Consider the following 12,327-nt stretch of genomic DNA (forward strand, 5'->3'; position numbering starts at 1 on the left):
TTTGAATTTTATGTATTTTTTTAGCAGTATGTCCAAAATATTTAAATTCGTCTGGTATGTATTTATTTTGTTTGCATTTTTGTTTGTTTGGATTATTTTAATTTAATTTATTTTTCTAATTTCGTTAGGTAAATTTGTGTTTTCTATAATTTTTACAGGACCTTATACTTTATATTTAAACTACTATGGTAAATTTGCATTTTTTTTTAAATTTCTGGGTCTTATCTTTAAATTTGTCTGGTAATTTTTTAAATCTACTTTTGTAGGGTGGTAACCTTATTACTTCAAGTTGTCAGGTAATTTGTTAAACTTTATGATACTGTTGGCTACTGACACTAATATTTAAATTAGGTAAATTTGTGCTTTCTATCATTGGGTGGAATCTTAACCTCAGTATGTAAATTTGCCAAGTAAAGTTGTGTTTTATGTAATTTTGTAGGATGTTAAATTAGCCACGCAATTTGTTAATTATCTAATATTGTAGGATCTTTTATTAATCTGGTAAATCAGCATATTTAATAATAATGTGTGGTATTGGCTCTCCTTTTTTCAGCTTTTTAACTCAATTTTATGTCTTTCAATCTGTTGTATCAAGATCTATCATTAAATATGTATTATTTTTTATTAGTATTATTTTATTTCATTTCAGTAGACTTCCGGTACATTTCCGTATAGGTGGTTTTATTTTTACACACAGATGATCCGGATCGTGTTGTTTGTGTTGCAGGTGTCGGACGGATGAGGAAGTAGCTCCACTGGTACGTGCGCTGAATCGGACAGCGACACGCGAATTCGTGAGTATCTTTACATTTCAGCCTCTAAAATCAGGACTGACGCTCCACACGCTGAATTATGTTGTACTGATACACGTATATATGCATTTAAATGAGTAAATTAAGGTCTGTGGTGCTAGCTAACACAGTCCGGCTGTGGAGCCCAGCCCATCCCGGCTGTCACTGTTATCAGTGCTGTGAATGATGGAGCGTTTAGGTGCACGGGATAACATTAGCTGTTCATGCTAATTGAGACGTTAGTAGTTCATGCTCATGTTTAAAACACACACACACACACACACACACACACTCGCGTGCATTGTATGGTGTGTGATGGTCTAAATATTGGGCTTGTTTACAGACACCTGCTCTATAACACAGTAATTGGGCCTGTAATGTCTTTCTATTTCAGAAAACATGACATAATATATCCTCATCTGCTAAGTAATGGCTCCCTAAAGCCTGCTAATGTGCTGATGGCCACTCATTAGTACATTATCATAGCTGCTGTTCATGCTAGCATTCGTTGTTATCTTTATATTTCCATTTATCTGTCTTTATATGGTTATTTATCCAGCACACTCATACCACCTGCAGCTTTTTCCTAGCCATGTACTATTCACGCTGCTTCATACTGTACGTATTCACACTGCATATGCTTTATGCATCTTGCATACATGTCTAGACATCTTACATTACACAGCACTTTTACTGCTTCTTTTGCAATTCAGCTTCCCGTTGTGTAGCCAAGTGTGGTTATTCTTTCGAAACACATAATTTCAAATAACTGCACACAGTTGCTCATGCAGCAAGTATGTAAAATGTTTGTCGAGTTTATTAAGCAAATTCAAATAGCTGTTTCTCTTTATTACATGTTTTACACCTTTCAAAGCAGTCAAGGATGCCTTGTAAGATGTCAGGTATAATTAGACAAGAAGTAAGCAGCAATAATACAATCAGAATGGATATTTGAGTTATGATAGATATGCTGCTCTAAAATAAAATGTGTTTTAAGTCGTGATTTGAACTGAGTCCACCAGCGAGTTCCAAAGTCGTGGTGCAGAGCAGCTGAAGTCGCTGGCAGTCGTGGTGCTGATTTGAAAACTTGGGACAGATCGCAAAGCGGCAGAGGGAGAAGAGGTGTAGGGATGGAGAAATATCTGAAATATGTGGTGGAGCAATGTGATGGAGGGATTTGAAAATAAGCGGCAGAACCTTGTAATATTTCTTGATGCTGATACAAGCTAAAACGTAAAGATTCACCATGTTAAAGTGATGGAACAAATGGAACTGACCAACTAAATTTACAAACTTGCAAATAAGAGAAGGAAAAAGGGAAATCTGCCGGCTCATTTCAGTGGAATCCAGTTTTAAAATTTGCTACTTGCAGTAACCAGGAAACTTCAGTGCTGCATTGTGTTGAATGTTTGCGTGCGGTTGGTGCACTGTAGGTTTTTCCCTGGAGCGGCAGCAGTCATGAAGCTTCGCCTGCACTTCGTGGTGGACCCTATGGGCTGGCTGTGCATCAGCATGGTGTTCGGGATCTGGCTCTACAACACTTTCTTTATTCCCAAACTGGTTCTACTTCCACACTACAATGAAGGACACATCCCGTGGGCCATAGTTGTTTGTGAGTATCCACGTTACCAGCGTAGGAACTTCTCTCGACATGTTAAAGGTTCAAAATGAAATCTCTAAAATGTCCGTGTTTCTCAAGGCTATTACATAGCATCAGCGCTCTGCGTCTTGGCCCTGTTCAGAGCTTCCACAGCAGATCCTGGGCGTCTTCCGGTGGACCCCCACATACCTCACTCTGGTATTGTTTCTGTCACAGTTTTACCACATATTTTAACTCTAAAGTTTGCCATTAACCAACAGATTGTGCATGTTGTATCCACTTATCTTTAGAGCTATAGCTAATAGAACATAGTTGAAATAGAAATGTGTGTCCAAATAGATGAGTTTTAACTTGGGCGGTTGAAATGTCTTTGTGTATTTCTGCTTGACATGAACTTTATCTTTCACTGTTGATATGCCACTACTTGTGACATGTTACCAATGTGATTACAAACTTTAATAAACACTGATTACAATAAAACAAATCTGGTTAAGATGTCTTATAAACTGCCTTTGTAATAAATTCTTAAAATTGTCAAGAGACTTTATGGACACCCTGTACATAGTAATAATAATAATAATACATTTTATTTGTATAGCGCTTTTCAAAACACTCAAAGACGCTTTACATAAAAATCATCAAAGGATAAAAGCAGCATGTTGTTCACGAGCGCATATAAACTTTTGTTTACGACTATAGATGTCATTATTGTGTCACCATTCTGTCGATGATTCACATAGGGATTGTTGTCTTTATGTCACAGAGAGAGAGCATTGGGAGTTGTGCAATAAGTGCAACTTAATGAGGCCGAAAAGGTCGCACCACTGCAGTCGCTGTGGCCACTGTGTGCGCAGGATGGACCACCACTGTCCTTGGTAAGCACACAGCAACACTCCTGATAAGATTTCAGAGCTTGTCAGTTGAAAACACCAAGGAAGATACCGAAAGCCTCAGAGTTACCAAACCCCACATCGGAGTTGACGCAGTAGATGACGTGTTTGTTTCCAGCAGCAGTGGCAGCAGATAATGCGATCTTACTATGAAGCTTCGACAAAGCCAGTTTCATGCACTGCACTGATGTCCATGTACACAAAAATTATACACTATCATACACTAACTCCAGTTTGTTTCCCTTCAGGATTAATAACTGCGTTGGAGAAGATAACCACTGGCTCTTCCTGCAGCTGTGTTTCTATGCTCAGGTCCTCAGTTTATTCACATTGGTGCTGGACTTCTGCCAGTACTATTACTTCCAGCCGCTGACAGAACTAGACCAGGTATATAAACAAAGTGCTTTTAGTATTTACTGTACGAAATGCTCTTTTTTTGCATCCTGTAAGTCAGTCAAACAGTAATATGCCCTAAAAGTTCATATTTAATGATGAAACTGTCTTCACGTGGAAATTTACTATAATAAGATAACAACTTCCTGTTGTGTTTATCCTCCCAGGAGAAATTTACAACACGCCATGAACTGGCTCTGCTGAGAGTGTCAGCACTCATGGGTGTGGTCATGTTCGGTGGCATGTCCAGCTTGTTTTACACCCAAATAACGGGCATCCTTTCTGTGAGTACCGAATAACGACCAGAGACCTACTGCCTTGTTTAAACCGACATCTCAAATCAAGCTCCACATTCCTTTCCTTGCTGTCATTATGTGATTGTGTCTTCTCTTAATTGGATTGTTGAATGTCACTTTAAAAGATGTATAAAATAAGTGAAATAGGCTTTATTTACAGTGATATTTAGCTTGCATGTCCTGTTGAAAGCATGTTCTTAACCCTCATGTCGTTCTGCGGGTCAAAATTTACCCGTTTTAAAGTTTGAAAATATGGAAAAAATATACACATTTTCACAGGGAAACTTCTGAAGTCCACTTTTTTTTTTACATTATTTATTTATTTATTTATATATATTATTACATTATTTATTATGAATACAAAAATGTAGAAATGTGTGTCGATTAGTTAAGTTTTGCATTTTTTGGTGGAAAAAGAAAAGGTAAAAATGTTTCACAAGAAACTATTAGAAGTTTTAATGATATATTTATGTAATCACTTTAGATATTTTTAGGATTTTTTTTGGAAGATTTTTACTCATTTTTTGAAAATATTTACAAGAATTTTCTGGCCAAATTTGGGTGATTTTTTGAAATAATACTTTTAAGGGAAACTTTTAAGGAATTATTGGAATTTTCTTCCTGAAGATTTTGCAAATTTTCAGAAATTTGGGGAATCTTTTTCTGAATTTTTGGATTTTTTTCAGACAAGGAAACGCAATATTTTTGCGTGCCCGTAAATGAGGACATCAGGAGGGTTAAAACAGACGAGAGAAAAACAAGGCAGCAGTACACTGAGCTTTAGACAGAACAGCATGACACAAGATACAGAAATAAACCAATCAATGCCAGTAATGTAGTGATCGATAGACAAGAAACAAGAGAGGAAGTCTAGGGTCAATCCTTTACAAGTGTTCATTAAGAGTTTTGACAGGCTTGTAGCATTTGAAATATACATACTTACTAATGTTGCTACTGTTTCTGGCTGCTCACATTTTAATCAAGGTTCAGAATCTGCATGAGGAACTAATTTTGCCAACTCATGTTGAATCGTTTTTTCCATTTTTCCCCTTACAGGATATGACCACCATTGAGAAAATGGCTCAGTTCACAAATGAAATGTGAGTGCAGTAATTGTTAGCAGTTGCGTTGAAGGAATCGACAGATATGCTGGACCCATTCTTTAAAATGCACCCACAATACATATTTTTCAGTGCTAATTGCCGATGTGTTTCCTATCAGATATGGCGTTAAGAAATCCTGGCAGTGGGCGCTGGCTGAAGTTTGCGGTACTCGCTGGAAACTCCTGTGGCTTCTCCCTCTCCGAAGCAGACAGCCGCTCCAGGCCGGCTACCACTTCCGCACTCATGTGTAAGCTGGTCCAGCGCCTCCTACCTGCACAGATGGTAGGAGCCGCCATGATGAAACACTGTACACACACTTAAGAATCCATCTGCTCACCTTCAACGTCCTCCTTTGTGCAATGAGAGCAGGGCAGCGGTTTGTCAGTGGATGCCAGAAGCTTTTTTGTTTTGTTTTTTCAAGGCCCAGACTGGCAGTAGACAGGGTCAAGAAACACCTTTGGGAGCGACAGGAATCTTTTTTTTTTACCCACTGTGACTGCTACTTTTAGCAATTGGAAACCACTTTTAATGGCTAATTGCATCAGAAGGATGGAAGTCTTCACCTGAAAGCTGCTGGCAAAAGAGACCCCTCTCAGGTTACCTAATAAAGAGCCTTTACTACTGACCTTTAATCAACCACCGACAGAACTTGGGTAACTTCAGTGTGTCTATTAGGAAGGCATTTTTTTATGTATCGGGTTTGTGCCTTGTTTCTTTTAGCGTTGTTCTTTTTTTATCGGTGACACATGAGCAGTGTTTTTGCTTTATGTCTTCTGATTAGTTCCACTTTCTTGTGAAGGGATCTGCACTACTTTAGTTCATTTGAAGATTCTTGAATGTTTTCCTGCATTGTTCCACAAGCATTTTATGTACCAAGTGTTGTTTAAGGAAGCATGGCCACAGAACAAAATTGAATGCTGATATGTGATAATTGTGCGACACACGACCAGCTGGGTGTGAAGATGAGAAACCACTTAGTTATAGCTTGGTAAAAACGTGTTCAAAATTAGAAATAAGCTCTTACAATCAGTCTTAGGCTGTATATATCATAGTTAAACCTGCTGTATAATAGAGTTTAACATTCCACAGCCAGTTATTGTCGTGACCTGATCATAACTTGATGTTAAATTCTTACTGAAGGGGTTTGAGTGTCACATAATGTCTTCAAAGGTCATTTAAATCAGTCTGGTTAAATCTTAAAGAAGTAGTTCACTGTTGTGGGAAGTACACTAAATCCTCTTTTTGCTGATAATTCGATTAGAAAATCGATGCCACTCTGTACACTAATATTAAAACTACATCTAGGAGATGGTTAGCTTAGCTTAGCATCCGAACCTCAGCACCTATATAACCAAAACATGTTTATTTTACACAATTTTTGTAAATATTCAATGACTGAGATATAATTAATAGTAAGCTTTTTAGTGACAGGATTTCATACATTTGAACAGATCCAAGATAATTTATTTCCTATTTTATAATCTTAATGCTAAGCTAAGGTTATCATAGCTTCACATTTACTGACTAGACATGAGAACGGTATCAATTTTCTCAGCTTTTTTCCCATAATGTCGACCTGTTCTTTTATATCTGTGTATTTATCTTGAAGGTTGCTGGTTTGTGAGGTACACCAGCACTATTTTGTTTTGTACACTAAATATGGAACTACAGCTAGCAACTGGTTAGCTTAGCGTACCAAAAAGGGGCGAAAGTAAACAAGCAAACAAACAAACAGAAACACTATCTGTAAAAATACAGCCTGCCTATTTTACATTAGGTATGGATTAAAAGAATGTGCTAAAACATAATCAGTAGTGAGCTTTAGGTAAGAACATTTTCTGCTTTTTGAACAGCTTCTTCATTTTATAATGTGAATGCTTAGCTAGGTTAGTGGGCTGCTGGCTGTAGCTTCCTGAGATGTTCCGTTATATCAGTCCTTTTATCTTAATATTTGCTGGTTTGTAAGGTACACTAGCTCACTTATTTACTGAGAACTCAATGAGAAGACTGATACCACTTTTATGTTTGTACACTAGATGTAAAACTACAGCTAGCAGCATGTTAGCTTAACAGAGGAAAAAGAGTTTAAAAACCCATGTAAAACCCCAACCTGCCTTTTTTTTTTTAACTTTTTTAAAACAGGTTTTTGTATGGATTAAAAGAATGAGATTAAACCTGATAAGTAGAGAGCTTTTAGTATGAGAATTTTCTTAGATTTGAACAGAGCCAAGCTAGCTCATTCATCATTTTATAGTCTTAATGCTAAGCTAAGCCAAACATGAGAAAAACGATCAATCTTCTGAGACTGTTTCTCACAATGTAGACCTTTTTTCTTTCAGCCATTTTTATCTTAAAAGACTAGCTTGCTGTTTTAGAACATACAATAACTAATTTCTTTGCTGAGGACTGGCTGCTGGTTAGCTTAGCTTAGCATAGGACTTAAATGACATGAAGAACAAACACAAACTATAAAACTGCAACTTGTCGATTTTATCCTTTTTTATTCTCTGTTTTTTGAGTGGACTAAGCAAATAAGATTTTAAATAAGCAGTTAACTTTTGCTAAGAACATTTTCTCACCTTTAAACCAAGCGACTCCACTTTTATACTCTAATCGCTAAGCTAAGCTTGTAAGCTGGTAGTAGCTTAATAGTTACTCAATATGAGAATGTGTCAATTTTGTCAACTCACTCCACAACAAAAATGGAAAAAAAGTGCATTTCCCACAATGCCGAGCTATTCCTTTAAACCACTCTGTTAGCAGAAATCCTCTGTATCAACCATAGCACTTACAGTGCACCATATTGGCACGAATAACTTGAATATATGTCTTTATTTTATACTGTTGACAACATCATTTGTAATTTCTATGTATCATTTTAGCTGTCATATTTATGTCTGAACAAGTGACTTTATAAATGCATATCTTTGATTAATACAGCAGATTAGTCTGCTTGTGGTGACATGAAGCAAGTTCACACTTGACACAACACTGCAAAATTATTTATCGTGGTTTTGCTGTAATTCTGTGAAACAATTTAGAGATTTGATTGAATTCCTGAACAGGATACTTAAGGGGATGATAATAATATTAGCATTGTGTGGTTGTCATTGTCTATAATACTCGGCAATCTCTTAGTTAAACCTGTAAACAAAGCTTATCGCGTGTGTGAGAAATGTTATAATATCCAAATAGTGCCTGTCTAGGTCTTCTTTTTACTCTCACAGTTGATCATCATCCTCGTTGTGTGGTCCCCATACAAGCCAAAGACCAGGGGAAACGTTGCAATAGTCAGCAAGTATCCTGTAAATGCATGCTCCACCAAACTTCTGATGGTAGCGGTTTAATATTATGCACTGAATTTCACATTAGCACACAGTCTCATTTACTGCATCAGTGGTACTCGTGAAAGGAGGTCCTCACTTGAAGTTATTTGATTTGCCGTGTGTGGTTTGTATAGGTTGCATTTGCATGAGTGTTTGCTGATAACTTGATATTCAGGTTTTTGGATGTTTGTGTGAATTTTTTTTTTATATTTATGTGTGGTGGTGGGGTTGATCGGCACTAAAAAAATGGTGATACGAAATGAACATTCACAATTTCTTCTCTTATAGGTTTTGAAAGCAATAAGCGTTGTCGGTAAAGCCATCCGTATCGTTCCAAAAGTCGTGAAAATATGATGTTCTGTGACATTTGTTAAGCGGTGGATGGGTTTCATTCATTACTCACAAACCTGAGATTACCTGATTAAAGTATGTGTCAGTACTTTAGTTTCCTCTGCCAAGATTACTGCAGCTACGCAACATATTTTCAATTAACAACATGCCGACAGCTCATGTTGTTAATGAAGGAATAACAGGAAGACTTGAGTTAATTTGATTTGAATCAAAAGCTGCAGGAAACCGAAGGTGTGAACATTTCTGAGAGGCTGTTTCTTATTCACATCGCCTCACTGCCTGGCGTCCCCCAGGACTCTCTGTTTGGATCTGTGCATTTTGTGCACTTGGTTCATTTGCTCTATTTTTTTTTAAATGTGTTTTTAAGCTGTATTTATGTTTAATTCTGACCTCAACAACTGGAACAATTATGTTTTGTGAATTAAATTAATACACTATAAACATGTTACCGATTTGTGTGTAGAATGCCTCTGAGAAATTGCCAATTTATTATTTTACAAATCTATTAATTGTGATTATAGAAAATATATAGGTATTCATATTCAAATAAATTAGATTCTGAATAAGTTTGAGCTGAGCTATTGTCGTTTTCTTGAAATGCTTTCAGCCTCAAAACTGGCTGCATCTGAATCTTATTTCCTTGTTAACCAAAATGTGATAGGAAGGTGTCAGATAAGTCAGTGCATTACACCACATCAGCCAGTGTAGATTAATTATGCATGCTTTATTGATTCATTTCTACATTTTCTCCTCCACTTTTGCTGCCTTTGCCTTACCATATTTAAGAAAATCCCTTTCACGACAGGAAACTGCTACGATATCCTGATTGGGCAACCGCCCAGTCTGAAAATTACAAGTTTTGCTGCAGATTTGAATCATGCATTAAGGCAGCTTTGCTATTTTTGTTCAGTATTTGTTTTACTCAAGTTTATATTTATTTTTATACAATCACACAAACCAAGAAAAATCAGCAAACGAGCAAAACAATTGAACAATGCCTGGGTAGTAACCGAGCATCCACATCACCCTTCAGTCCTATTAACCCTCCTGTTGTCCTCATTTACGGGCACCACAAAATATTCTTTCTGTATGTGAAAAAAAATTCAAAAATTCAGCAAAAAAATTCCCCAAATTTCTGAAAATTTGCAAAACCTTCAGGAAGAAAAATTCCAATAATTCCTTAAAAGTTTCCCTTAAAAATATTATTTTAAAAAATCTCCCGAATTTGTTAGGAAAATTCTTGTAAATAGTTTTAAAAAATGAGTAAAAATCTTCCAAAAAAATCCTAAAAATATCTAAAGTGATTCCATATATATCAGTCAAACTTCAAATATTCTCTTGAAGAACTTTCACAAAAAAATATCAACCAAAATCCAGCGAATTTCGCTGGATTTTGGTTGATTTTTTTTTGTGAATGTTCTTAAGAAACATTTTTAACATTCATTTTTTTTTTCCACCAAAAAAATGTTCTAAGATTTCCCAAAAATGCTGAAAATGTGGACATCAGAAGTTTCACTGTGAAAATATTTTTTTCCCCAGACATTTTCAAACTTTAAAACGGGTCAATTTTGAGGACGACGCGAGGGTTAATAGGAAAAGGGTGTACTGATCTACATGTAGAGCTTTTTCACAGCAAACATTGTGACTTATCATAGCTGTAAAAGTACAGGTGTCACTGAGAACTTGTGTTTTCTTACTTGACATTAGGAAGCCATCATGGTCGATTTTCCTTGCGTCAGGACAAAATCTTGGCTGCGAAAAAGGTCCGTTAGCTGTCTTATGTACATCTTAAACAGCACAAGCATTTAAAGGAAGTCTTGAATTGACTTTAAGTAGAAAAGACAAGCCTTTTCTGCCTGATTGTAGTAAATTCTAAACACACTGCTCAAATATTTCACTTATTTGTTGCTGTGTAGAAAAAAGTCTGAGCAGTGAGTTAATTTTCTCCAACCAAATGGCCATTGTCTTTCTTCTAAAGTCTCAGTGACGCGTATGTAATGTGTGCATGATCCGTGAACATAATCAGTGTGTTGCATGTTTTTAATTGAACCTACACACACACACACATTATTGTTAAATCCTTTTATGGTAATGAGTAAAGCTTGCCTTCATATTACCTTTCGTTCACATGCAAGAAATGCCTTTGCGGAGCATTTTTACTGAAATCAAATAGCAACAACTGCAATTTTTACAGAAGAAAATTAATTTAATAACTTCAATTTAGTTTGTTTAGCATCACTTTGTTACTGTGGAAGTACAGCTAGTGTCTTTACTGCAAAGAAAATCTGTTTCACAATGAGCATGCACTGGATTTAATATCCCCGTCAGGGTTTTTTCATAAAATATACCATCACAAAGACAGGTTTTAACAAGCCTGAAATTTAATTTATCAGTTTGTGCTTTGAGATGGTAAAAAAAAAAAAATGAATTGTGGATAATAGCAGCCTGCAGCAGGCTGGGTTAAATATGCTCCTAATCTCTGGTAATGGTTGGTCAACTGGACTAATTAAATAAGTGACCACCTGTTAGTTTTATGGTCTATGACATCTGGCTGAACAAAAGAAATAATTAGCCACATGCTTGGTAAACATACAATGTGCTTAGAGCTGCTATCTCTGCGATACTCGGCTGTTTACCTGTCTAGGATTGGAGTTAGTGGCTTGGCGTGTTCTGCTGCTATTTTGCCAAGCCTAGACACGGATTAAGTCTACGCTATGGAATACAGAATTTATTAGTGGATCACTAATAATTAGGGCCGCGTGGTCATGTTTAGATCCATCCATATGGGCCACACATCCATATGATCCACCCCCAGACATCAGATATGCCGTGCTTGGAGGCCTTCTTCTGATCATTTTGGATTTTTCGGTTATTTGTCCTCATAAAAAAGCTTCTTTTTTAATGTTTCGAATAAAAATAAAATAGCTTCTCCTCTGATTACGCTTTGACACAGTAGCTAGTCGTCTGTTTAACCTTTCCCCGACTAAAATAAAGGCATAATTAGATTTGTTAGACCTCAGCGGGTCATGTGTGGGCCTCGCCAGTGGCAGGTGTCGGCCACGTTCCTCCGTTCTCGGCTGAACTTTCTGAACGGGGAGGTATTGATTGGTGTATTGATTTTCGAATAAGCTGTCATTGTCGAAAGCAGAAATCCAATTAAAAGTTGAACTCCAAACGGTTAATCCAATCAAGACGATGAAATGTATCGATTTGGACCTCAAAATCAATACCGCCATGAGCCCGTTTTTCTTTTCTCCAAAGGAATGAAGCACACACTCGGCAGTAGCTCAGAAATGTGTCAGAGATGTTGGTTTTTAATGTGCTGAGCTATATTTTTTATTCTTCAGTCATCTTACTGTGGCACACCTTGAAATCTGTTCATGCCGGCTTTATTGTTTGGGTCTTGCAGCTTCTAATGCTGCATAAAAATAATAAAAACAACTATAAAATAAACCTTTTTTATGCAAATCTAAGGTTTACTTTTCTTTTGACCTTATTATGACCTTATTTATTGTATTGTGATGCATTGTTTGTCTTTTTTCTGTCTGCATTTCCTCTCCTTTATCCGCTTTACCTC

At 36.6% G+C, this 12,327-nt stretch overlaps 1 protein-coding gene across 1 annotated transcript; it reads left to right on the top strand.

The window, feature by feature from the left end:
* The first annotated feature begins 695 nt into the window (after positions 1 to 695).
* zdhhc21 (zinc finger DHHC-type palmitoyltransferase 21) lies at positions 696 to 9,327 on the top strand. The gene is made up of 8 exons (XM_022210374.2): positions 696 to 794; positions 2,225 to 2,403; positions 2,491 to 2,589; positions 3,155 to 3,266; positions 3,530 to 3,668; positions 3,842 to 3,958; positions 5,027 to 5,070; positions 5,192 to 9,327. The coding sequence occupies exons 2-8, from the start codon at positions 2,250 to 2,252 to the stop codon at positions 5,322 to 5,324; spliced, it is 798 nt and encodes a 265-aa protein (XP_022066066.1). The 5' UTR covers positions 696 to 794; positions 2,225 to 2,249; the 3' UTR covers positions 5,325 to 9,327.
* The last annotated feature ends 3,000 nt before the right edge of the window (positions 9,328 to 12,327 follow it).

Source organism: Acanthochromis polyacanthus, chromosome 23, assembly GCF_021347895.1.
Source record: "Acanthochromis polyacanthus isolate Apoly-LR-REF ecotype Palm Island chromosome 23, KAUST_Apoly_ChrSc, whole genome shotgun sequence".
Lineage (NCBI taxonomy): Eukaryota > Metazoa > Chordata > Actinopteri > Pomacentridae > Acanthochromis > Acanthochromis polyacanthus.